This window comes from Camarhynchus parvulus, chromosome 1A (genome assembly GCF_901933205.1).
Source record: "Camarhynchus parvulus chromosome 1A, STF_HiC, whole genome shotgun sequence".
Taxonomy (NCBI): Eukaryota; Metazoa; Chordata; class Aves; order Passeriformes; family Thraupidae; genus Camarhynchus; species Camarhynchus parvulus.
The window spans coordinates 16269529-16295535 of record NC_044586.1 but is presented as its reverse complement, the minus strand read 5'-3'; the positions used below and the strand labels follow the sequence as shown (position 1 = coordinate 16295535).

General features: G+C 44.0%; 2 protein-coding genes across 2 annotated transcripts in view; both read right to left on the bottom strand.

The window, feature by feature from the left end:
• Nucleotides 1–670: 670 nt before the first annotated feature.
• NOBOX (NOBOX oogenesis homeobox) lies at nucleotides 671–12342 on the bottom strand. Its single transcript, XM_030959300.1, has 7 exons — nucleotides 11739–12342; nucleotides 11247–11353; nucleotides 10993–11111; nucleotides 9959–10092; nucleotides 3817–4090; nucleotides 3014–3321; nucleotides 671–981 (listed from the first exon to the last, which is right to left on the bottom strand). The coding sequence occupies exons 1-7, from the start codon at nucleotides 12340–12342 to the stop codon at nucleotides 671–673; spliced, it is 1857 nt and encodes a 618-aa protein (XP_030815160.1).
• A 5789-nt stretch (nucleotides 12343–18131) lies between these two features.
• The window catches only part of ARHGEF5 (Rho guanine nucleotide exchange factor 5), a 34333-nt gene continuing 26457 nt past the window's right edge, over nucleotides 18132–26007 (bottom strand). The window contains exons 7-16 of the mRNA XM_030959778.1: nucleotides 25707–25867; nucleotides 24724–24876; nucleotides 23961–24090; nucleotides 22952–23026; nucleotides 22061–22150; nucleotides 21592–21746; nucleotides 20773–20934; nucleotides 20326–20396; nucleotides 19891–19995; nucleotides 18132–19684 (exon numbers count right to left, since the gene is read on the bottom strand). Coding sequence (XP_030815638.1) covers nucleotides 19530–19684; nucleotides 19891–19995; nucleotides 20326–20396; nucleotides 20773–20934; nucleotides 21592–21746; nucleotides 22061–22150; nucleotides 22952–23026; nucleotides 23961–24090; nucleotides 24724–24876; nucleotides 25707–25867 — 1257 coding nt within the window. The 3' untranslated portion in view covers nucleotides 18132–19529. The remainder of the gene's footprint in view (nucleotides 19685–19890; nucleotides 19996–20325; nucleotides 20397–20772; nucleotides 20935–21591; nucleotides 21747–22060; nucleotides 22151–22951; nucleotides 23027–23960; nucleotides 24091–24723; nucleotides 24877–25706; nucleotides 25868–26007) is intronic.

The following is a 26007-nucleotide window of genomic DNA, read 5'->3' as shown; positions in this document are numbered from 1 at the left end:
CAAATAATATTATCCTTGTCTCTTTTTGACTCTTGTTTTGCAGAGTTTAAAATAGCAATTTTTCCTCTTCCTTTTTTTCCTCAGAGTGCCGCTTCAGTCATAAGTTTCTTCTTTAGTTTCTGAAAAAAACCCCAGATTCATAAAAAAATGTGACACAAAATACCTTGAATTTTTCAAATGTTTCATATCTCAAAATTAGATATGCATCCCCCACAAAGACACCCTTTCAAAGAATATTTATGGCATATGACACCTTTCAACAATTCTAGAATAAGGTAATTCTGTTTCCAAGATAAAAGACTGAGAATCCAAAAAGAAAACCCTCCCTTCCCCTTTTCCCTTCTTGGTGAAATTTTGCCTTGAAGAGAAGTGTTCATGTCTCTGGAAGTCTTAGAAATAATCAGTTCTGTGTAGCCATACAGCTCACAGCAGATGACTTCTGAGAAAATACAGAACTTTGCCACCTATTTTACTGACTCTTCTGTCCCCATTTCAAAAAACAGATGGATCTAAGAACTAGGTATAAGATAGATGTAACATCATGGGAACTGTCTCAGGCAGCAGCTCACAAAAATATATGCCACAGTTTTCATCCTGCATTCAGGGGAGCTACTGCTGGAACTCTTGGAACTCTTTCCCCTCCTCCTTCTCCAAGAAAACATTTAGCTGGTTACCAACCAGTCTCTCCTTTCTTGCTGCTCCTCTCTAAGTCCTCTTTTTCAGCGAGTGCTGCCAACTCTGCCTCTGTTTGGTAGCTCTGGAAGGAACTTTGCTCTGGTGGTGTCACTCCCTTTTGTCTTCCAGACTGTGGCATGAATTCCAGTACTGTTCCGTTGGGCACTTGAAGGAGATATGGCTCTGCGAAGTACGGCCCTCCTGCCATGCTAGAAAAAGGCATTTGGGAATGCAACCGATTGGAGAAAGGAGCTCCCTGCATGTAGAAATCACTCCAGGGCACAGCTGGATAGGCAGGGATATTCGCTGAGGGAAAAGCCACCAAGAAAAGAATAATGAAAATAATATCTATGTACAAGATGTGTGTGTTGTGCTTTACTCAGCGCAAACACAGCATTGCTGTGCAGCAGACATCACACACAGAGCAAGGATCACTTTGCTCTTTACACTGCAGTGTATTTAACCAAAACATGGTTGTTAAGAAGAAAAGCTTAAAAAGTTCATAGCATTGTTATAATCTAAAAAAATATCCATGCCACTCAGCACTGATCCTGAGTATATGTAATGACAGTAGAGACACCCCCCCAGTTTTTTTTCCAGTCCCATTTTCCAAGTTAGTTCTGCCAGGCATAAGATGGATACTTAATCTTCACTTACATGTATAAAAGCTGTAAACCAGGAATGTTTTGTTAATTAATATTCATAATTCAACTAAGCTGCTCACTTGCTTATGTCCTGATGCAAGACTCACAGGTGTGTCTACACTAATAGACTGGTTTCCAGCCCTGCACTTTGGGAATCCTGGAACCTTTTCAGAATGAAATTCTTCCCTTGTGAGGGTGGTAAGGCACTGGAACTCAGAGGAGTTGTGGCTGCCTGATTCCTGGAAGTGTTCAAGGCCAGTTTGGATGGGGCTCTGTGCAACCTGGGATAGTAGAAAGTGTCCCTGTCCATAGCAGAGGGTTGGAACTGGATGAGCTTTAATGTCCCTTCCAAACCAAGCCATTCCAGGATTCTATAATTCTGTGAACTTGGTCATCGCCATTGCATAACAGAAAAGCCATTCACTGCTGATTGTGCTCTGGACAAAAGTATGGAGTAAGAGAATATCAACTCTGCCTCTGTTCCTTTGACAACCTTCCAACTTCACCAGCTTGCACTTTACACATCCCTTGATGCTCATACAACATGCCCCAAGGAATGCAACACACACTTGGGCATCAAGCTAGAAACACATTTAATTTGATGCAGTCTGGGGCACAGCCCTCTCATTATTTCTGGCACTTCAGACTGAAAAACCACAGAAAATAATAATTATACCTTGGAACTAGAGCAGGCAAGCAGGGCCAAGTGTGTTAGATAGCATGGGGGCTGCCAACCTGTCCTTAACAACATCAGCTCTGAAGAGTGGGGACAGGAGCCAGCTTGCAGCCTGATGTGAGTCAGACCAAGTCAGACTTCACTCCCTGACAAGGTCCACAGAACTGGTACAAAAACAGCAGCAGCATCTGTGGGCTAAAACTCTCTGTTCTCTCATGTCATAAGACAAGGGATGGAGCTTTTGGAGCATGACCTTAATTCAACAAACCTGCCAGTCTAAATGAATTAACTACAACAGTTTGTCATTTGATTATACTTGGGCTTGAATAACTTCAAAATACAAAACCCAAACACAAAACAAGGAGATCAACAGTGCCATTTTTACCTAGGAGTTTGTTTTGTTTGGTTTTTTTTTCAGAAAATTATGCTGAAGTGCCTTCATTTCAGTGCTGTTGCAAATTCAAGTCAGAGGAAGAATCTATGCCCATACTCTGTTGGCTCCTGTCTCTCTCTTCTTTTGCACTACCCTAAGATACATAATATGATTTCAAACTGGTTTCTGCAGAAGCCAAACAAAGAAGGTTGTTTTTCCTCACTACCTCCAACTATCCCATCTGCTGTGACACCTTTTCCACTTTGCACCTTTGACTCCCACCACATGCAACAAAGGGATGTTCGTGTACACAACAGGACACTCCTGGAAAACAAAAGTTACTTCTCCAGTGCAGCCAAAACCTCTGCACTATCTGACACATTCACATTTTATGCTCCTCCTGACATGTACAGTCTGGGTAGTAACTTTTGATTCAAATGAACAGGTTACTCAGCGCTTTAAAAAAAAACAAGCATACAAGGAAATTAAGTGAGAGAAAGATGGGCACATCTTTAGATTTGTGCAGGCATGTGGACCATTCCTTCTTTCTGTCACATCAGTGAACCCACTGATCATGCTGAATGTTTCAGGGTATTATTTAGCAACTCCAGAGGAGCAGGATGCCAAAATAGTTCAGAAATTTACCTGAATTGTCACTTGGCTGCTGTGGTATGACTGGTCCTCCCGTGTGGTTTTGTACATAGCCTCGTGTGGCTCCGTAGGTTATGGCTCCACTGTTGCCAGGTAAGTCAGGGAAAGCTGGATGGGACTCCAGGGGTGTTGGAGGAGGAAGGTGGTCACTGGAGAACATATTGCTGGCCAGGTGACCTTGGTGACACAACTGGGAGAGCTGATAGATTCCCCCCTGGCTGCTGTACTGACAGTAGGTGGCCTCCAGGTTGCCTGCAGGCTCCAGCTGCTCCAGACAAGGGCAGGAAGCTGGTGAACTGAAGCTGCAGAGAGCAAGGAGAGAGGCAACCCAGAGATTAAAGGAGGGTCAACAGCTACACCAACCGACCCAATTAACAACTGTTTTACCGCCAACCCTTCCTCCCAAATGCCAGGCACAGGATAAGGGCAACAAAAGCCACTTGAGCAAAGTGCTTTCACAGCAGGCTTTTGAACAATGGGTATTAGTGGGGATTATCTTCCCACTCTCCAAAGCACGCTCCAAAGCTTGAACACCCTCACTTTCATTTGACAGGCATGCAATTCTGAGACCACTCTGAGTACAGGTAGCACCTGTCTCATAGCAGGCACCCTGTCCTATTATGCACTTTATACAGCTTTTCATACTCCCTTTAAAGTATATCGTCACATCTGCCTCTCACTTTGTCATTAATGCTCCCACCTAATTCCTCATCCCCTGTCCCACATTCACCCTCTCAACGCTTCTCCCAGGGGCTGCTTTTTTCATCTTTCTCAAAGACCCTCTCATCTGCCCCTACCCTTGATTTTGGTCGCTGTGAGAGAAGGATTCTGTGGAGCCATTTTCCTGACTGGCCAAGCTGCATTCACTGCTGGGTGTGTCCAGCATCAGGGGAACAATGTGGCTGTGGGGGTCGAAGGCCAGGCTGAGCGGCAGGCTGGCCCGGCGGATGGGAGGAGGGCTGGGAAGATTCGGGAAGCACTCCACGCTGCTGGGATTGAAGTGCAGCTGCGGCAGCGCCTTGGTCTGAGCTTGTGCTTCACAGGGTGCCAACATTCCTACCACCGAGAAGGCTGTGAATAAAACACACTGTGCCATCACACTGGGAATCTGCAGGAGCAAGCAGAGGAAATTACAAGAGGACCAGGACAGAAAAACAAGATGCCAGTGAAAGAGTGGATGTTACTGATGGGAATAAAAGTAAATGATTACTAGCACTGCTGTTGAGAAGCTAAAGGGAGCAGTACCAAGCTCTCTGGAACACAGAATGATGTTTATCGGTTAAATAAAATTACCTTTGTGATTTCTGTCTCTGCATACTATCTTTATCCAGCTCTCAAGAAGGCAGCCAAACGAAGCAAAGTACTTCTTGAAAAAGAGCCAGGAACAATCCCCAGTCATCTTCCATTTCTACTGTTCTCTGGGAGGAGTGTGCTGCACAGATCACCCTTTAGAAAAAATGAACTGTGCTTTGAAAGAAACAAAGCTATGCCTTTACAAATCCCCTGTCTAGGCTGTTTTGAAACACATTTTGACTCCTGGTTTGGCCTCTGATGAGTCATGCCAAAAACAAAAAATTAAAAAAGTAGAAATGGCAGCTGAAGGTCCTTGGGAAAAAGAGGATGGGAGATGGGAAAGGAAACCAACACCTTTTGGTTGGTAGAATCTTGTTTGGTGACCTGTCTCCTCTGCTGGAAAAGGAGAGGAACAGTTTCCTACAGAACAGCCTCTGTGGAAAGACACAATAGAAGAAATTAAACTGACGATCAGAATCAGGTATGCTGGTGATCCAGAGTAACAATTATACACGAAGCTCAAGAAGCTTGGGTGTGGTGCAAGAAAATGAGTTTCTCTCTTATTATGGCAATTAACAAATGGTTTTTCTCTTCACAAATGCAGCCATCACCTGTGCAGGAAGATGGAATGATTTCTCCAGTGTAGCTAGGCTGAACCAGCTCAAGGATGAGGAAGAGAAGAGAAAATATCACCAGCTGCCCAGGTGAAGCTCTCCCACACATTGCAAAGCTTTCAGGGAAAGTCTGCAGCTGCACTTCACCCTTACAGGCACAGAGAGTAACATCAAATGCACTCCACCAGGTGTGACTCAAAGGCCTTAAACACAAACCTAAACATAAAGATGCCACAACAAGTATTAGCAGCCTTTAGAGAATTTTGGAATGCATGTCCAGAGAGCTGATGAGGCGTTTCCACTTCAACATCTTGCAGCACTGTTTCTCAGATTGCCCAGTGTGCTGGGCAGTTATGTGCCTCTTATTGTACCTTCCCACATTCTGTTTTTTTCCAACTCTCTGCAGCCATGGAGAGAAGGAATCAAATTTTTCAATGAAAGCTTTTCAAGTTTTCAACAGCCCTGATTTTGGGCTCAGTCAGAAAACTGAAGTAAAATCTAGGATGGCATCTCTAAAGCATTTACATGCCCAGGCAGTTCTCAGTGGTTTATTTTTTCTGTTTGACCACACTATTTATCCATGCCAGGCAGCATCTCAGATGTACCTGTTGCATTCCTGGGTTTTGGTTTAGCCAGAAATGAAACTGAAGATCTCTTCTGATTTTTGTAAACCCTTCTTTAGCACTGGTTGCCCTGACCACTGTGCCCCAGAATGTTCACACAAACGTTATGGAACGGCAGCCATGGGGGGCACAACTTACCTGAAAAGCAGTTTATATCCAGGTAAAGCTCCAGTTCAGTAATGACAGCTGTTCTGCAGATGGCCCTGCTCTTCCTCAGGATGAACACAAGCAGCCCAGGAAATCACTTCTAAATCCATCTCCATACCTACTAAGAATAATTTAATTTTTTAAAAATATTTGCAACACTTAGTGCAGGTAATCTTTGCGGATCATGGCAATAGGATCCCCAGGCAGTAAGACTGTGAGACAGCACCCTCAATCTCCAAAGAGCTGGTTCAGCCTTTTCAAAAGTCTCCTCTGCTTCTCTGTCCTTTCAAAGAGACACCGACATTTTGTCTTCTAAATAAAGTCACAAAAGCAGTAAGAAGAAACAATTCCCAGAGAAGTCATATCTGCTGAATCCAGCATATCTACGGAAGATTCCAGAGTTGTTCCATGAAGAATTCTGACCCCTGGCTTGACATAATGCTTACATTGTACAATTCTGTGGCTCTTCCTGATGCTGATGTAGAGAGAGAGAGAACCTCAGAAGGCTTTCCAGTGAACAAGGGAATGTAACAGTAGGATTTTTATTTCTTTCTTCCATTACTTCTGGGTTCTCAGTCCATGAGACAACCTTGGCAATTTTTGGAGAGCATTTAATCATTTACACCTTCACATCTCGGAATCAGTCCTGGCACTACACTTGACTTAACTCCAGAATGGTTATTCTGTTTGCAGCCTTTACTGGAACATCAAAGGCCATCACAAAGCTTTTGACAGGTTCATCCTCATCTTGAAATTATGAGAAAAAGAAATTTGTTCAAAAATTGCTTGAAAGCTAGAGTTGTATAAGTGAAGTCATTGGAGCTTGTAATTTATTTACTGTTCTTTGACAAGCCATATCCAGCTTCATCCAATTGCTCCCAAGATTTCCATTACAATCCCATTTCTGCCGGTGAATTTAATCACCTTGCTATTTGCTTAACAGAGTTACCTGCACAGGCTGGGCTCCTGACAGGTGTCCTCAGCAAGGCAAACGCATGAAACAAAGGATTTCCTGCAAAAACACCAGTGGGGCAGAAAAAAACAAACACCAGAGGCATAGAAAGGAACTTTTCTTTCTAATGGGTTAACTCTAAAGAAAACACAAGCCAATTAATCACAGATACATATGTATCAGCAAGAAATCTCAGAAGACCAAGAAAAGCTTCAAATAATTGCCAGTGTCTAAAAAAAACCCATTAATTGTAATCATGCTGTCTAGCAAAAGTGAAAAGAAAACCACCAGCAAAACATTTCTAAGATCAAAACAAGCTCAAAATTGAAGTTTTGAGTCACAAGAGGCTCTTATAGCAAGTAGTGTGACTACTATATCTAAATCAGAAGCCGTAACCGCCAGCAAGGTAACACACATCTCAAATACAACTCACTGACATTTTTAATCAGCTTGTTTGGAGAACTGGTAAAAACAGCGGGACATTAAAAAAAAACAAAACAAAAAACAACCAAGCCAAATCCACATACCAAGAGTCAGAACTACTGGATAGAGCAAGGAAAAACAATGGAAATTGCCGCACTGAACACTCTACAAAGGTCTCCTGCACTTAAGTAATTTTCTTGTCCTGCTGAAAGTGGTTAAAAAGGAAAGCATCTGAATAGCCACTCCAACTCTGTGGGCCCAACTGTACCACGATGCAGAAATCCCAGAGGCTTTTGCTAAAACCATACATGAGCTGTTTCCACAAGGAAATTAAGCAATTGGTTTTGCCTTGTAAACTGATAACCTTTTTCATCCATCTGTTTTCTCTTTTGTTTTGCTCCTGTTAATTTGGATTTTATCCTATCCAAGTTTTGTCTCCTTCATTTTCTGAGATACCCTAATAAAGAAAACAGGCAATCCATGGATAGCCCTGCAGATCTCTCTTCTACAAGGATTCTCTACGAGTAATATCAGTCTTTTCCCTCAGAGAGGACACTTGCCCTTTTTCTTCCTTACACATTGCACCAAAAATTCAGATATGACCTTTCTTCCTATCAGAAAGAATTGCTTGTGTTTTCCACATGGAGAGCTGCATCCCAGTGTGCAGATCCCCCAGAAAGAAATTGATCAATGCAAGTAGAGGACAAGACCACGTCCCTAAATTAAACTTTATTTCTCTGACAGACATTATCCAACAGGGCAAATGGCTTCATGCTGAGAGAGAGTAGGTTTAGGATATTAGAAGTAAACTCTTCCCTGTGAGGCCCTGGCTTAGGTTGCACAGAGAAGCTGGGGCTGCCCCATCCCTGGCAGTGTTCCAGGCCAGGATGGATGGGGCTCTGAGCAACCTGGATAATGGAGGGTGTCCCTGCCCATGGAAGGATGGATGGAATGAGATGATATTTAAGGTCCCTTCCAACCCAAACTATTCTGTGAGTCCCTGATATTCTCTCCTGACTAGACAGTGTCTCAGCAGAGGTATTTTAGGAACCAGGAGAGGTTCCTAAAGCATAAAAATCAGAAGATATTTGGTTTGTTTCCTTTAAATGAATTGTCTTACAAAACCTTGGTTTCTATCCAATTAAATACAGGGCTCAACAGACTTCACCACTTCATCACTCTGAAAGCAGAATTACTCAAACATTTTGACCATATTTACTCTGTCGCAAGAAGTGGGAAACTGGAACTGACTGAATTACAGTTAAAAAGGTCATAAGATTGACTAAAGGAGTCCTTGCCTTGGGAGGATGACAGGCAAATTTAATTGACAGAAGTACTAGATTAGGTTATAAAGAAAGTATTTCAATTACATACTTTTAGCAACACATGAAGAATTCTAAACTTACAGTTGCTTTCCACCATACCAAAATACCTTTAAGGTAAAAGTGCTATTAAAAATTTTGAGTAATTCTTGGAAAATTAGTTGCAGGAACTGGCTTTAATACTGACAACTAAATACTGATATATTTAGAATACAACAAGGGGACAGACATAATGGCATGAAATTCCAAAGAATTAATTACACTGGGAAGCAGGAAAACACACACAGCAGTACCACATGTCAGCACATCTGCTTGGGATATCCATCCCTAAGAAAGTGGTGGAGTCCTCATGACTTTGGAAATCTTTTCACATTGTGCCAACTTGGAAACACAAATGCACCTAGGAAATGCTTTAGGGAACACTCCTGACTCAAGGGAAGGCTCTTGAATTGCACACATCAATAAACAATTAGACAAATTCTCTCTCTTTCATTGCCATCAACCTTTTAACAGAGCTCGGGTAGAAAACTGGTTGAACAGCACACTCCACTGACTTAAAACTCCACTGCAACAGTGATTAAATTCAACCTTCAGCTTTGGAACTCAGCTACTCTCACTCCCTCAAGGTCCCGAACAATATGGAAACCTGCCCTGCCTGGAGAAGCCAAGGAAGCTCCTTTGGATGTTTTAAGGTGTGGAGTAGCTGATGGAGCCTTTACAACACCAGCAATTCAGAGTGCACCTTCCTTACGCAGCTCACATGGTTCAGACTGTAACCAGAATGTTTCCATCTAAAGAATATGGGGAGTGTGTATCTCCCACAGAGAACAACATTCCTCTCATCCTTTACAGCAGCAGGACCACTGTCAAACAGATGTTACAGAAGAATGCCCTGCTCACTTAACCTTATGAAGTCGTATCCAGAATTCCTTGCTGGCTTGTGCTAGGACAGAAACAAGGACTGCAAATCTGTCTCCAGAACTAGCAAAGAGGCACCACCATGCTGGTAGATAACTGGTAGAGACTCAATCAGCAGTGAGCTGCCATACCTACAATCACAGAATCATTGGAAGAGACCTTAAGGACCACCTCATTCCACCCCTCTGCCATGGGCGGGCACAGCTTCCAATATCCCAGGTTGCTCAGAGCCCCATGCAGCCTGGCCTTGGACACTGCCAGGGATGGGGCATCCACAGCTACTCTGTGCCAGTGCCTCACCACCCTTGCAGGAAAGAATTTCTTCCTAATATCTAACCTAAATTTCCCCTCTTTCAGTTTGAAGCCATTCCCTCTTATCCCACCACTACAGTGCCTGATGAAAAGTACCTCTGCAGCTTCCCTGTAGGCCCCTTCAAATACTAGAATGCTCCTGTGAAGTTTCCACAAAATTTTTTCTCCTTCAGGCAGAACAGCCCCAACTTTCTCAGCTTGTGGAATGACGTGCCACTTTTTGCACTGATGGCATAAGGCTTTGACATGGTCTTTCCTAAAGCCTTTGGGAACCTCCCAGCTCCACCAGCTAATGGTGCAGCTGTGCAAAACACACATGCTGGTCGGGGTCTCACCTGAGGTAGAGGTGGGTGATGCAGGGTGTGTGCTGAGCAGGCTGGAGGAGTTCTCAGCTCCAGGGTCTCCTCCCAGCATGTCAGGCTGGTCTCCAGCAGTGTCAGGCAACGGAGGCACGGGCAGAGGAAGTGCCCTGCAGCAGACACAGAGGACAAGGCAGGGCATTATGAACAGTCACGCACTCCTCTGTCAGACAAGGAGCAGATCCCACATCACCAGCAGGTGCAAAGGGAAAGCACTGTCTGACTACATGTGCAAGGAACGCTGTATCAAAAGTCTTTGGGGATGCAGCCCCAGGTCACTTGAATAGGAGAGGCAGCAGGAACAGTGCAATGAAGTAAGGTGCTCTCCAATCTTCCACTTTAATTTATCCTCTTCCACTTAATTTTTTCTCTTTTCATTCTGTTTTCTTCATAAGAAGACATTCCAGGTTGCCATAAATACATCCCCATGGAGACTGATTTCTCTCCTCACACATTCACTATCCCTTGAAAGACCATCTACCCTCTTACATATCCCCTTTCCCCCCAATAATGTCCTCTGCTCACATATGAGAACTGCTACCTTGGCTTTCCTCAAAGAAGTCCATGACTTTCTAAGACTGATCTAATCAAGCAGCATTTCTATCACCAAGTGAAAATCCATGGAAATGGAAAGTAGTGGTGGGAGAACTGGGTTAAAACAATCCCCAAGCACACCCAAAGCACCTGGCTGATGCATTCACAGAAACTAAAAATGAAGAGATGATTCCATAAACTTTTCTACCTCATCCCTTGCTCTTTACATGATTTCAGCCAAAGCAATTTCAATTGTTTTAGTTCAAAATTAATTTGATTAATCTGTGTTACAGGTTAATCAAAAGGACTTTTAAGAGGGTCCATCACAATTTGCCCAGAAATCTGACAGGCTACCTATGTCCAACTCAATGCTTAGCTGTTCACTGTTAAAAGGTGAAGGGGAAATGGCAAAAGAAAATATTTAATTGCTCAGGTATCAATTGTGGAAAAATGAGAAAACAGAGTAAGTTCCTTACCCATAGCTCTCTGATCCAAAGGGGACTGACAGAGCTGATGATGCTGGATATTTTCTGTCGCCTTTTATGCTCAACTTCTGCAACTTCCTCCACTTTGCCCTGCGATTCTGAAACCAGACCTGAAAAATGGAAAGAAAGGAATGCATTCAGGGAAGAAACCATCTACACATTGGGACAATGACAGTGTCCCAGTCTCTGCCCATCCCTTTTCTGCACAGAACCCACAGGCAGCACTGTCCCCCAGCAGGCATTACCAGGATACGCTGTGGTGTCACACCAACCATAGCTGCAATCTCTCTCCTCTTCTCATTGTCAGGATAGTGGTCTTCCTGGAACATCTTCTCCAGCTCTTCTAGCTGCTCTAGAAACGAGGCATTGTTCAAAGAGAGAGAGATGGGAAGTATGTGACAAGAAAATAAGAAAAAAAAATTAAAAAAGAGAGGGAAACAGAAAAAAAAAAGAACATTTTTATTATACTAGAAATACATGAGTAACAAATAATTTTTAAAAAATAAACCACAAAAATAAACAAAAATCTTCTTCAGCTGTTTCAAAAGCAAAGAGCATTGCCAGTGATGCTTAAAATGAAAGACACTCAGCAACCCTTATTAGTGGAAGTCTTCACACACCTAATGGTGTGGAGTGTACGCAATACCAGTTAGAGCACATCAGCACTGGGAAGGGAACACCAAGTGCCACTGGCACTGCCAATGTCACTGTGTGCCAGTGCGTGCCCTGGGATCTACCTGCACTATAGAAGGTGCGGGGTTTCTTCTTGACAGGTAAGGATTTTTTTCCCTTGGCCACATCACAGCTGCCTCTGGACTCCAGGACTGAAGAGCTCTCATAGGAATTCTGAGCTGCAGTGCTGGCTGGAGCACCTTTGGATTGGTGAGGGGCCGGGCCGATCTCCTCCTGCCTGCAGGCAGCTCCAGCCACTACTCCACTGGATGCTTGCTTAGTTTTTCCTTTCTTCACCTCCTTTTCAATCTCAGCAGGGCAGTAACTCTCAGAGTGCTCTTGTGACTCTGACTGACCTGTGGGGTCCTGTGCTAATCCAACCTTCGTGTCACCGCAGAAATCCAATGGTTGCTCACACACCAAGGCAAAGTCGTGCTGGCTATCAAGGACAACAGAGCCTTTGGAAGATGACCCAGTTGCCTGCAGGGTGCTGCATCCCCCATCTTCTTCCACCTCCTTTACAGAGCTATTCCTGTCTTCTATTCCCAAGTTGCCCTCAACTATTTCTTGTCTAACTGTGCCTGAGAATGCAGGTAGCACACTGCTCTCTGCACCATGGTCACCAACAGCATCAGCATCCACCACAAGGTGCTCTGTATTCAGCAGCATGTTCTCCCTCTCATCCTGGCGTTCTGCAAGGCAAAAATGAGGGAAAAAAATCCAAACCCCACCCCACATGCCCACTGCCCAAGCTGGATGCGCCTGGATCAGGAGTTTCAGTTCTGGGGGAAGGAAAAGACCACACAACAAAACCCAACAGTGACAAGAGAGCTCAGAATAAAGACAGATGCTGCCAGGAAAGCAACAGCAAAGAAGCTGGTATGGTCAATATGAAGACATTCAAACTGTGATGAGAAAAGCCTCATTTTAAAAGCAAACTGTAAACTACAGAAGAGGGTAATTCCAGACACAGAGAATCAAGGGAAGCTTGCATATTACAAGTACAGTTGTGGGAAAACAGCTTCAGGGATAATACAGGTCTCTGGAATAAGCAACAGAACAAAAATCAATGACCTGACAAGATCCCATCACCTTATTAAAATGAGCAGAAGAAAGACAGAAGCAAAATTCTGGTCTACTTTGTCAGCAGGGATTACCTGACAAACGTCATCACTTTTTTACTTTTATAGAGTTCGATCATAACAAAGCTGGCCAAGCAAAAAACCATTAATTGTACGAACTTCTAATAACTGCCTTAAATTATTTCTCTGCAGCTTCAGCCACACTTCTGAATAACAGATTTATGAGATAGGGAGTGAACTAGAGGGATAAGGACAAAATTAGGTACAGAAGTCCAAATAAGTTTAACAAAAACCCCAAACTGTGTTACAATAAATAGTAGAAGACAGGTCAGAAAGAATACAGCAAAAGAAATAATTAAAATAGGCAACAGAATATTACAGAAACCTTATACTTTCCCAGCTGGCACATACATTTCCAAATAAAAAGTTCCAAAAATCTCCCAAGCAGCTAAGAATATGTAAGTCTGTGTGATTTCTGCTACTTAATTTTTTTTAAGCGATTATTTCATAAGAATAGGAAGTAGAATAATAAACCCAAAACCATGTATTTGCCTTTGTCTGGAGAGAAGAAAGTTTGAACAGACTGTTGGCAGCATTTCAATAGCATATGACAACAGAGACACTTGATAGTTTAATTTTTTGGGGAAAAAGATACAAATAATTTCATTTCACTATGCTCTACTTTTGATATGTATTAGTGCAATGCCAAAATAAAGGATTTGCTTCTGCCTCAATGTCTCTTTCTGAAACAACTGTTAATCAAGGAAGAGCCCCACAATTCCAAGCAGACCAGAGAAACTTCACAGAAGTATGAGGGGATGGCAGGCTACTCCAAGAGCATCTAATTTGCTTTTTATAGGATTAAGAGAATGAAATTAGTTGCAGGGGAAAGAAACAGAAGCAGGAAACTATGCAGCTATAATAATTTAATCTTTTTAAGCAGCAACAAGTTTCCACTGCATATAATATCCTGATGGGTAGAGTCAAGAACTGAATCAGGAAGATGTCTCTGGTCTATATAATTCCTTTTTCCACCATCCTCCTGGCTGCATCTGAGCTTATCTCGCTCATTATGTGAGGGAAAAAAAGGTATTTTCACATTATTTGAGCAGGATTTTTACTTGTTTCTATGCAAACCCCAATATGTGTTTACATCACAAGCATCCAAGTCTTATGTGGGCACCTTGTGTCTGTAGAAGAAATGGGCATCTGGGAGTTTAATATGCTTTACAGAAATAGTCCTCCAAGTGAAAGTGAACTGCTGTGTTTCATTTCTAGAACAGATAACAAAAATCTCACAACCATTTGGGACTGCCAAGGAAAAGAGCTGAAATGAAAATCAAGTTTGGAGAGAAAGATGGGCCTTCCTGGTAACAAAGGGAGTTACAAAACCACTCCTTTCTCCCATAATTCAGAGACCAGACTGAACATCACTTTGTCCCACTTTTAGAAAAATAGAACGTTAAGGAGAAGGGATGTTAACGAGTGGATGTTCAGGAACAGGTAGTCTGGAACACCTGGTGCACTTACAGCAAGCCAAGCCCCCTTTTCTATCTCACAGCCACCTCCTTAGACATTCCTTGGAAAAAGCCAACCACTCCATCCGCAAGGGTTTTAGAGTTGTTTGGGGCATTTGGTATAAAGCCACCTGAACAGACACACGGCAGGGGAAAAGGAACAGCCTCAGAGGTACCTCCACACAAGGAGGGGGAAAACTGGACAGCGAGGAAGGCACAAATGAGAAACCCCGAGGTAGCGGGAGCCGCTCGGTATGAGACAAAGAAAAGACCCCCTGCCTCCGGCCAGGTGCTTTTACTAGCCGGGAACACGAGGCCCAGGGAATCCATAATTCCCAGCCGCGGGGCCCAGGACGTGGAAGGCTAATGAGTGCCCAGATAACATCGCTGAGGAGCGATTATCCTCCCCCGGGGCTGCTCATCAAGCTCATTGCCGGGTGCCTCCCCCCGGTCATTAAGGCGAGCCGGTACCATTCATCCCCCCTGCCCTCATCCACACCCTTACCATAGTCCATTCCAAGCCCTCCGGCCGCCCGCTCCTCCGGCTGCTGCTCCTCGCCCGCCCCGTCCATGCTGGCTCCGTGGCGGGCCCGCTCCGACCCGGCCCGGTTAATACCCCGCCCGGCCGCCCGTCCTGCCCGGCCCCGGCTGCCTCATCAGGGACACCTGGGCACAGCGGGGGAGACCGCCCTACCCCTCCCCCCTCCACTGAAACCACGCTGGGCCCCTGTTCTCCACACGGAGGGAACGGGAGTGTTCCAGCCTTAGTGAGGATATCGGGAAGAATGCTCCCCGTGAGGAGCTGGCTGAAATATCGCCGTGTGCACTTCGGTGTTGTGAAACTCGCCACCCGTGGATGGACGGGACCTCGTTGTCAGGACTGCTAGACCCAGTTCTGCGTTCCTCAGTACGAGGACAAGGAGCTACTAGAGAGGGTCCAGCGGAAGGAAACAAAGATGATGCGGGGTCTGGAATGTTACAATGAGAGAGACTGCAGGGGCAGGTCTGTTCTGGCTGCGGAAGACAGAGGGGATCTTGTAATCCATACAAATAATCTTTAATAGGTGGCATGAGGATGGTTCAGACTCTTTTCAGTTGTGGCCAGCAACAGGACAAGGAGCAATAGCCATGAACTAAACCACAAAAAGTTTAATCTCAACATGAGGAAGATCTTTTTTTCCCGTAGAGAATGGCAGAGCACTGGAACAGCTGCCTAGGGAGGGAATGGAGTCTCCCTCTCTGGGGACATTCCAAACTCATCTGGACGCGTTCCTGTGTCACCTGCTCTGGATGACCCTGACTAGACCATCTCTAGAGATGCTTCCCAGCCCTAAGAATTCTGTGATTGTGTTCTTTTTCGGTGGCCTGGCAGGAACACATTTCTTTTAGGCATCCAACAGCTTCTAGTTCTTCAGCAGCTGGGGGCTGCAAGGAACAAATGGCACTTCCTGACTTTTGAGTGCTGTAATTTGTGTCCTTTCAATGCTTAACAATTCTTAGTAAAAAGAAGGCTTCTAAGAGACCAGCACCAGGCAGTGCTTGCATGAAGAATGAGACATATGTCCTGATGCACCAAAACAGAACATCCTTAATCCTCCTCCTGTTTATTGGTTTATCATGGTGTTGCTGGCACAGCGCTGTTCTCCTCCTGACTCAAAATTCCTGTCTTTATTTCAATGTTTACTTTTGGCTTCTAAAGCCTTGCTTCTGCACATGCTTTCACCTGAATCGTTTCATCAGATTAAACGAGTGTAAGCTGAAAGATCTGTGCCAACATTTTGGAGCCAGTATAATTGGTCTAACAGTGCACCTGGTTCAGCCATCAGCTGCAAGAAGTTGGGACTAAAATGGCATTTAATTTGTTAACAGGATTCAGCTGACAAGACACATCTTGGAGAGTCATGGGACCTCTTCAATATTAGAAAAAAATGCAAATACAAAAAACACTCTGCTTTAAAAGTTGTTTCTGAGCAAGGTTGTGTTTATTTACTGAACTCTGGTCCTAATATCACCTTTTTTGTGAAAATAATAACTTAGGAAAATGCTTTATTTTCCTTGAGGAAGGACCATCACAGGTCTCCAGCACTAGAAGTTTTGGGGGTTTTTTGAGCCATACATATTTGTGTAGATATGTATGTGTGTGTGTATATATATATATATGCACACTTACATATATTAAACTACTTTATATGTATTTTAAACTACTTTTTATGAAAAATGTCAGCAGTCACAAAATTTGATTTTCAGACATACACCCTGACTTCTCAGCTTCTCAACAAAACTTTTTAAATGCAGCTCATGCTTGTACTTCATTGCTGTCTTTTTCACAAAAAGAAAATAGTGTAACTGCCCTCTGGGTGTTGTCTTTAATTATTTCTTTTTTTCAGAAATCCTGAATTTGTTTTGTCCAGATACACTTTGCGTCAGTCTCCACAGGTTCCTGGGGAAGATACAGTGCCACCTCTCATAGAATCTTTGTGAGTAGCAGGAAAGTGTTGGGATTTGCATGACATACCCTATGCTTCTGTTTAATACTGATTTTCTGGTAAATCAGATAATCCACATTAAATAATGTGGGGAGAAATTGTGGCACAATTAAGACTGTCATAGGACACAGTAGGCATTCCACTAACTTGATTTCTGTATTATGAATGTGCAGTTGGGAGGGATATTGTACTAGTTTGATTAAGTTTGTACAAATCAAAGATATGTCAATCAGTTTCAGTGTAGATTTGTTTATGGATTTTGGTGGCAGGGTGGTGCTGGGGCTAAAAGTTTAACTAAATAGTGAGAAGTTGAGGCCTATCTGAAATGTAAGAAATCAAAGTAACCCAGGGTATAATCACTTGTTCTTAGAAGCATAAGCTGACCTTTAAATGTTCCTCAACATACAAAGGCCTGACATCAGGAAATAAAGGCTGTACCTGTGACAGGAACAAGTTAACCTTTGATCCAACTAGTTAAAAAGAGTATAGAAGTGCTGTCAATCGTGACAACAGTACCCTTGAAGTTTCCTATGTCAAGTGGAATTTTAACAACATACGGACTTAAGCATAGAAACCACTTTGGGAAGCTCTAATGAACAATCTGCCTGCTTGCTTTCAAGAGCAGAGTTTGAAAGAGTAAAGAACTCTCAACCTGAGGTGTTGAACAGGATGACTTCTAATTTAGAATGGGAATATATATGGCTGACTCCTCCTGGGTGAAGCTGAAGTAGATGTGGGATGCCTCGACTGCCTGTGTGAGGTGACCTTACACAGCTGAAGCGATCCCATGGGAGCATTTTATGTCCTACCTGAGACGCTGACAATCCTGGGGACTTGGAAGTGCATAAATTCACGACAGCTTGGGACAAGCAGGCATTTGGGATATCTGAATATTCTGGGTCTTGTGGAGGATTATAACCCTTCTTGTGTGAGTCTGAGGTAGAGCTCTGCTTTGGCTCTTAGCTCGGGAACAGCTCCAGTCCTTCTGGGAGGGGAAGTGTTAGCAGACTGTTGTCTGACCATAGATTAAAAGTTGAATAACTGGGTCCTGTCCTTCTCCTCTAGTGGGCTGAACTCCCATTTTCTGTAGTTCATCCTTTCATCTTACCTTCAGTTATGGATGACTAACACCACTGTGGAAGAGCTGCAGCATCAGCTCTCTAGGGCTGGGGATAATACTGAAGAACCTTAAGGCTGGATAAACCCAGCTTTCATCACTGCCTCTGCTAAAGACAACTGTTTGTACTAAACAGTCACTTAGAAAGGAAAATTATAGCAAAAAAATACTGCATGTATATTCAGTAAATTGAATTACTTACACTTGAGAGGAAAACCTAAGTAACAAGGCAAGCAGAAAGCTTTTTAACTGGAGAAGTGCATGAGTTTATTAGGACTAAAAGCAACTTTTTTCTTTTAATCCAGCTAAAATTATTGATATAAATAGGCCATAATAAGCTATTCTAGATACAATGTAAATAGGATTTAAAGGCAGAATATTACAGAGACAGAAAGCTGGAGATACAAAGGTACCTAATTCTTCAAATATATTAAATGCAAGAGGCTACACGTGGCTTTCTTTGGTGTATTGATTCTTAAACTTGATCTTGCATTGACTGAACTGAACACTTTAACACAGAAACAGTATTTTACACTTGAAGGTATATCCTCAAACAGACAGGTTCTGCACAAATGCATGTAAACTGGACTTAAAACCAGAGAGTCCTTAAAAAGAACAAAGACCCTGGTGCACATTTTGCCTTTATCTACAGTGGCTAAATATCTCAGTGTTCTCCATAAGTGTGCAAAATGGTGCATGCAATACCACATCAGCAATCAGAGTAAGAGCAGCAGTAAAGTGCCACTTTATTGCATGTGCCTAGTCCTGGTTATTTTGTATGGGGCATGTACCAACACAAAATATAAATCTTTGTCCAAAGTCACTGATCTTCCAAGGGGAGGCAGAGTAAAAAAAAAAGGTCAGTTCAGATGGCTTGGTGGGATGCTTGTTCAGAAGAGAAGTGACCTTTTGGAAGCAGATTTCTCAGCATGATACTTCTTATGTGGGGGAAATCATCACAGTGGCTTCTGAAAACTCTGCTTAATTCCAGTGGATTTTGTAATGCTGTCAAGGACTCTTAACAGCATTTGGGTACAATGAAATATTTGCCTATTTAAACCCCTGTAGACTTGCATGATCTAATACATAAACTGCCCTAAATGGAAATTGCACTATGGAGATCAACGCCATGAAGGTAATCCAGAGGATATTTAAACGGAATATTCTCCTCAGCTCTGTTGTGCTTTGCACTTAGCACCTTCCTTCTCAGGAACTCGAAGCTCTCAGGCTGCTAATACTAGTGAATTTAGCCTCACAACATGCAGTGAGGTAGGTAAGTTTACCCCCATTTTGCAGATGGCAAAACTGAGGCAGAACTCTGAAGTGACTTTCATGAAGTCCCACAACTTGTCAGTGGCAAAACCAGGAATATGTTTTCAGAAGTCCAGATCCCAGACCTCTGTCTGATTTAAGTCCCTCCCTACTACCACAAAGCAAGCAATATATGCAACCTTTATCCCTCCTCTTGCTGCCGTAGTCCTGCTGACACAGAGGAAGTTTTTCCTGATTGAATTCCCACTTTCTTTGGTAAAAAGCACCTGGTCCTGTCAAAGTGCTTTGCATTATGCTCTTCACAGAGGCATTTCTTCTGAGGCACGATAGAAAAGCCATGGTTTCCCCATGGCAGGGAGACTGTACAGGTCCAAACAGAGCCTTATTTCTTGCAGAAGACCTGCTGCTTGGCATTCTTCACCCGTTGCTCCTCCTTCAGGTTCTTCTGCCGCACGTGTTTGCTGGAGATGTTTTCCACGTGTTCTGAGGGGAACCAGCCTCTCTCCCGGTCTGAGAGTTTTACTCCTTCTATCCACCCTGTGGTGTGGGGAAAAGCACAACATGAGGCAAAAGTCACATGTTTTTTTCATTGTTTCCCATAAAAAAGCCCCGTCCAAAAAGACCCTAAGAGCAAAGGAAAAGATCCTCTTTCAGCTTCCAAATAAAGCATACTAAAGAAGATGAAGAATCCCTCTGCCCTCTCAATCCTACAGTTTAAGACAGGCACTGTTCATTCTGCTCACCATCATTGCTGTACTGCATAACCATGATGATATCTGCCTTCTCCAAAGCCAGCTCATCATTTTCCCGAGCCTTGTAAGTCTTTATGCACTGAACTTGTGGTGCATCTGAAGGGGAGGAAAGATCACATTGATATATTGGAAAGCAACAGTAAACCTGTGGGCATCAGCTCCAGAGGAGGTGGAGAATAAGGAGCTGCCCAAATAAAAAGCCGAGAACTGGAAGGGACACTGCAGGTCTTCATCTAAAATGAAGTGTTAAAACATGTACAATAACTGGCAGCACCCAGCACTGAGGGAAAGCCCATGAGTATGCTCTTTATCTACAAAACCCCAAGTATTCTGCCTTGGAATCCTTCTGGGGTATCCCACCTAACAGTGCCTGTGACTCCTGCGAGCCAGCCCACCCCCATTGCTGTAGCAGCAGAGCAGTCTCACCAGGGCATTCCAGGAGGTCCAGTTCTCCCCGCGGAGGAGCCAAAGCAGAGATCCACCTCAGCTTCTCACTGCTGGAAAACAGCACAGAATAGGTATCAGCATTCAGTGTGAGGGACGACAGTCTGGTGACTGAAATGGGGTGAGGTGGAGGGGTGTTTGCTCACACAAAGGGAAGCTGAGAAAGGAGGTGGGAAAAGGCAAAAATTCCCATTTTTGGAGGCTGATGGTATGACATAATGTGGTAGTATTGTATGAGCAGCTATGATGAGAGAGGAGGAAGGTGTTTCACAAGGAAATAGTTATAGCAAGAGGAGGCTTTTCAAGACTTCTGCTTAGCAGCTGCATTTGTTATTTCAGCATTTGAATAGCTGAGGGACAATCATCGGGCTACCAGGAGTTGTCTGGCCATGGTAACGGGATATACCAAAGGTAAACTTGAGCTCTTACTGTGTCTCTGTCCGAAACAAGAACTCCACTCTTTTCCCCTGGTTATTCTGAAGCAGAAAGAGACGGAACAGATTCTTGTTTGCCCCGTGGAGTTTCATCTCGCACTTCTCCCCACGCACGTACGAGAAAGCAGCATGGTCAAACACAACAAAACGTCCACCCCTGCAGGTCAACAGGAGGAACAAAACAAGGTGAGAGTTTTAAGGTGATGAGGGTTACATAGTGAGTCACATAGTCTGCAGGAAAGCAAAAAGCTTTTAATGAGTCTTCATCTGCTTCACACATCCTAAGCAGTGCTCTTGTTAGAAGTCTCAGAAGACCAAAGAAGAGAGAGAAGGGATTTCATGAAAAGAGTAGAAATACTAAGCTCTGTCCTGTCAGAATTTTTTTGGGTAGCTTACAGCTTATAAACAAACCCACCACCCTCAAAACCCCAACACAACTAACCAACAACTCTCTTGACAAACCAGTGATTTGCACATTCACTAGTCCTCATACTGTGCTTTAGGAAGAAATTATTTACCAAGTAAAACTAGAATAAATGGTTATTGTTCAAGTGTTTCACATTGTAGAGATGCAAAGGCAGAATTGAAGTGTTGTGCAAGATATGTTTTTGTATTACAATATGTAATTAAGTGCTAGGACTATCAATTTCCACATACTTTCATGATACTCACATCAAGTTGGGACAGAAGAGTGACTTGACAAAGACTGCCACTTGCGGGCAGGCAGAGGGAAAGGACTCTGTCACCAAAGCACAGACCCCAAAAGAGACAGGTATTTTAGAAGGGGCAGCAAGAATTGTGTTGAAGCACTCACTCCTTGGGCCGAGACAGGAGCAGACAGTCATTGAAAAGGTGCAGGTAGATGGGCCGGGTCGTGACTTTCCATTTTGGACTCAGGTTGTTGAAGTCCAGTGCTGTCAACTCACCACATTTCACAAGTCGCCTTGACTGTGAGATGAGTGGGAATATCTGCAAGACAAAAATAAATATTTATGCACAAGAAGAAGGGTCCCTGTGAGTTTTGGACTTGCATTTTTGCCTTTTTCTTGAGGAATTGTGCTTTCAGTTCTCCAGCTGGAGAGGTGTAAGTCATGGCAGGCACCTTCATGAGAAGGCTGACATGAATGATTGGTCAAGGGAAGCACTGATGAAGAGCTGGCCTTCCGATGATGCTCTCGTTCAACAGCTCTGTGTTCTCTGAGAGGAGAACAAAAAGTGGTTTTGTGGGGAAAGACAGAAAATACATTAGACTAGAGCAAGGCCCAGGGAATGGGTGAGCTCACCTTACACTCAAATTCAATCTTCTGGCTGAGGTAGATCAGCTCTTCAGTGCTCTTCATGCGCTGGACATTCTCATTGCAATCCTTGATAAGCTGCAGAGGAAAACAGATAAGGAGTGAGGTGGGAGCAGAACTGCATGGTGGGATCAGTACTACTCCCAGGAGCCCCTCAGGTGTCAGCATAAGTGACAATTCCTTAGGCATCCTCCTGCAAAAAAAGTATATATTACAATCAGAGAATATTCTCAGTTAGAAGGGGCACACAAGGATCATTGAGTCCAACTCCTGGCCCTGCACAAACACTCCAATAATCCCACCCTGTGCCTGAGAGCATTATCCAAATGTTCTTGGAGCTCTGGCAGCCTTGGGGCTGTGACCATTCCCTGGGGACCCTGTTCAGTGCCCCATGACTCTGTGGGGGAGGAACCTTTGCCTGATATCCAACCTAACCCTCCCCTGACACAGCTCCAGCCATTCCCTCAGGTCCTGTCCTTGGTCACAAAGAGCAGAGATCAGGGCCTGCCCCTCTCTTGCCCTTATGAGGAAGCCGCAGAACTGCTGTGAGATATGGTCTCAGTCTCCTCCAGCTGAACAGACATCAGCCACTTCTTTTGTCTTCACCTCCAGGCCCTTCACCATCCTGGTGGCTCTCCTTTGGAAGGTCAAATCATCACTAGACAGAACAATCCACCTTATGAAGCTGTACAAATTTTAGATAACCATTTGTCCTAGAAAACTTTAAACCTTGCCTCTATAATAAAGAGGATAAGAGGAAAGGATGCAGTAGAGTAATGCTGTGGGGTTTTTTAAAGCAAGATTTTCTTGCAGGGACAAGGGTGGGAGTTGATTAATTAGAGACAAAGGTAAGGCTGCAGAAAGGGTAGGCACCTTTACCTTTTCAAGTGCATCATAGGCCTGTGTTGCTTGCACTTCCTCCTCAGACCCAGGCCGAGTTCTTTTCAGGATATTCTGTGTGAGAAAAGATGATTTTCACGATGCAAACAGGGAAAGGTGGACATTACCACCACTGAAGAGTACAATAAATAATAAAACAGAAGTAGCTGATGACATGTGGAGACAAGAAAGCCAAAAAATTGAGATGCAGAATGTCACTGTTAAGTCACATTGACCAGTGATTCCTGTAAATCTAAATTGTATTAATTATCACGTAGAAGTTACATGGCATAGGAAGCAACCACTAGCTAAACCACAAATGGATGTATGAACAGAATAGACTTGTCCTTTTCACCTGGTAAAAAGAAGCTCAAATAATCAAAAAGAAGAAATTCATAGAAAGAACTCAAAATTAATTCTTTAAGGACTGGCTGGTTCCCTGTCTGGATGGCTCTTTATTAGTCAAATTTGCAGGCAAAGCATAGACACAGACTGCCTTCCAGAGGGCAGCCAAGGAACCCTTGCTTTGTTTTCCTAGCAGGAAGCCAGAAAGTTCAATAAAATGGAAATCAGCATGTTCTGAGAAGACTCCATTAATTCTTTCTTGGGGTACAATTAAAGTAGTGTCACAACAAAGCCCTAAATGATTCACAAACAGCCTCACACAGTGCCACATCCATCATTTCCTGAACACCTCCAGGGATGGGGACTGCATCATGTCCCCGGGCAGCCCCCAGCCCAATGCCTTCCAACTCATTCTGGGAAGAAATTCCTCCTGATGTCCAACCTAATACAGCTTGAGGCCTTTTCCTCTTGCCCTCACTTGTTCCCTGGGAGCAGAGCCTAACCTCCTGCCAGCTGCACCCTCCTGTCAGCGAGTTGTGCAGAGACACAAGGTCCCCCCTGAGCCTCCTTTTCTCCAGGCTGAGCCCCTTTTCCAACTCCCTCAGCTGCTTCCAAACACAGCCTGAGGGAAACTTGAGGGAAGGCAGAGAATCACCACAGTTACCTGTAGGAGGAGTTTGAGTCGAGTGATGCGCTGGAAGGGGAGGATGAGGAAGGATTTAAGTGAGAGGCGCTGGCACACTGGATCACTTTCCAGTCTCTCCAGGACTTGCTGGAACCCTGCATTTCCATTTCTGTGGGAGTGGCAAAGAAAAAAATGGACATCCAGGCATCAGAGTAAATAAATAACCTTCCTAGTATCAGATTTCGGGGAATGCCGGAGTACTCCCAACAGTCAGATTTTGTCCCTGGGGCAAGAGGTGTCAAGAAACTTCACCACTCTGCTGCTGAAGAGCAACTACAGGTTTCTAATAGCTACAGGATGGCAGTACAGCTGTTATTATCTCTATCCTCTTTCCACAGCTCTCTGGAGTAAAAGCCAGAAGTAACATCTACATTTCAACTCCCTCTATCAGCAGTGCTCCTTTCATGGGGACAGTGGTGGCTCTGGTTCTCAGTGATCAAGACTGAAACCATTATCCAGGATGGTCATTTTTGCTCTCTTCAGTAGAGGGCAGACAGAGAACAGCCTGCAACAAGATCAGATATTACATATTATTTTTCTCTCCAATGCTATGGGAGAGAAGCCTGCAGGAGCTCTGTCCTGCTGTCCCAAATGCCATTGAACTGAGGAAGGTTCTTCTGGGGGGTGTAGCAAGAGCACTGTTCAACAGCCCTTTCCTGCAGTATTGCCCATCGTCTGAAAGAGTAGGAAGCTATTCATGGAAGTAAGGGGGAGAAGGGTGCAGAAAATGAGAAAAACTTACAGTAATCTCTGGAACGTTTGCTCCTGATATGTCTGGTTTGTCACATATGGCAGATACACCCGGCGGAAGTCGGGGGCATGCTTCAGAGCCACGTCGCATACACGGAAGGTGAACATGTCCTCTTCAAATTTTTCCTCCAAGTCAAAGAGGAAACTGCAGCACATGGATGTGGTGCCAAGAAAGGAGAGGGAAATGTCAGTCTCGTTTAGTCTTCTAAAACCCTGACAGCCCACACAAGCACAAAACAGCTCTTTAGTTCTAGGGAGAGTGTAATGTCTGGATAATAACAATATAGGGCTTCGTATCAGCAAGGAAAAAGCAGAGGCAAAAGACCTCTGTTCTTGAGAGGTCATGCTTCTACAGGCATGGTCAGGAAACAGCTGAAAACTAAGACCTCACCAGAATAATCTTGCTAGTAGAAATGGAAAAGGCAGCAGCAAACCTTACCAGCTTAGTAATTTATGTAGTCAAGCCTTGCAGGAGGAAAAGCAAAACAGAATCCTACAACATACAGAATTCCTTGCATGTGGGGTCATGTCCACATTTCATCAATTATGCTCTATTGATTCACATTAGTTTCTGTCAAGTGATGGTTGTAACTTACTGGTTTTCCTTTTTTACCCCGCTTTTCATCAGGGCTCATGCAGCTGACCCTTTTGTCTTGTATTTGGCAGGAGCTGGTTTGGGTTGAGGTCTAGTTAGTCAAGTTTAATTGTAGTTGAAAGCAGTAGCACAAGGCTACGTTACCATTTTGATCCTCTGCAGTGAGCTCTGTGCACAACTGAGCCATAATATCTGGGATTTAACACCAGAATTCACACTGCCATGTCACCTAAAAAGGTGAATATTCCTTTCCAGGCAGTGTTGGTGTGTCATCACTAGGTGCTGTATCTGCATTGAACAGTGCAGAAGAGGAGTGAGAAACGTTCCTGATGGAAGAACCATGTGCCTGTTAGACCTGGAAGCAAAGGGCCACATCTCACCTGGCACTGACATCACGCACATCGGAGAGGCGGGAGAAGAGCCACTGGCGCTCCTGGTTGGTGAGCATTGCCTGGAGCTCTGCTGAGCGCTGGAAGTGATCCACTGCCACGTTCAAACTGCGCAGGTAGGAAGCCTCAGATATTATCAGCTCAAACTTGGCCTTGGGAGAGAAAACAAGGGAGCACAGCATCAGTACACTGTGCAAATCTGTGAGGAATCTTACAGAGAGGAAATGGGGCAAAGCAGGAAAACCTCCCAGCACATCTTGCAAGGAGTGTGTAATTACAGAAGAGAGGCTTT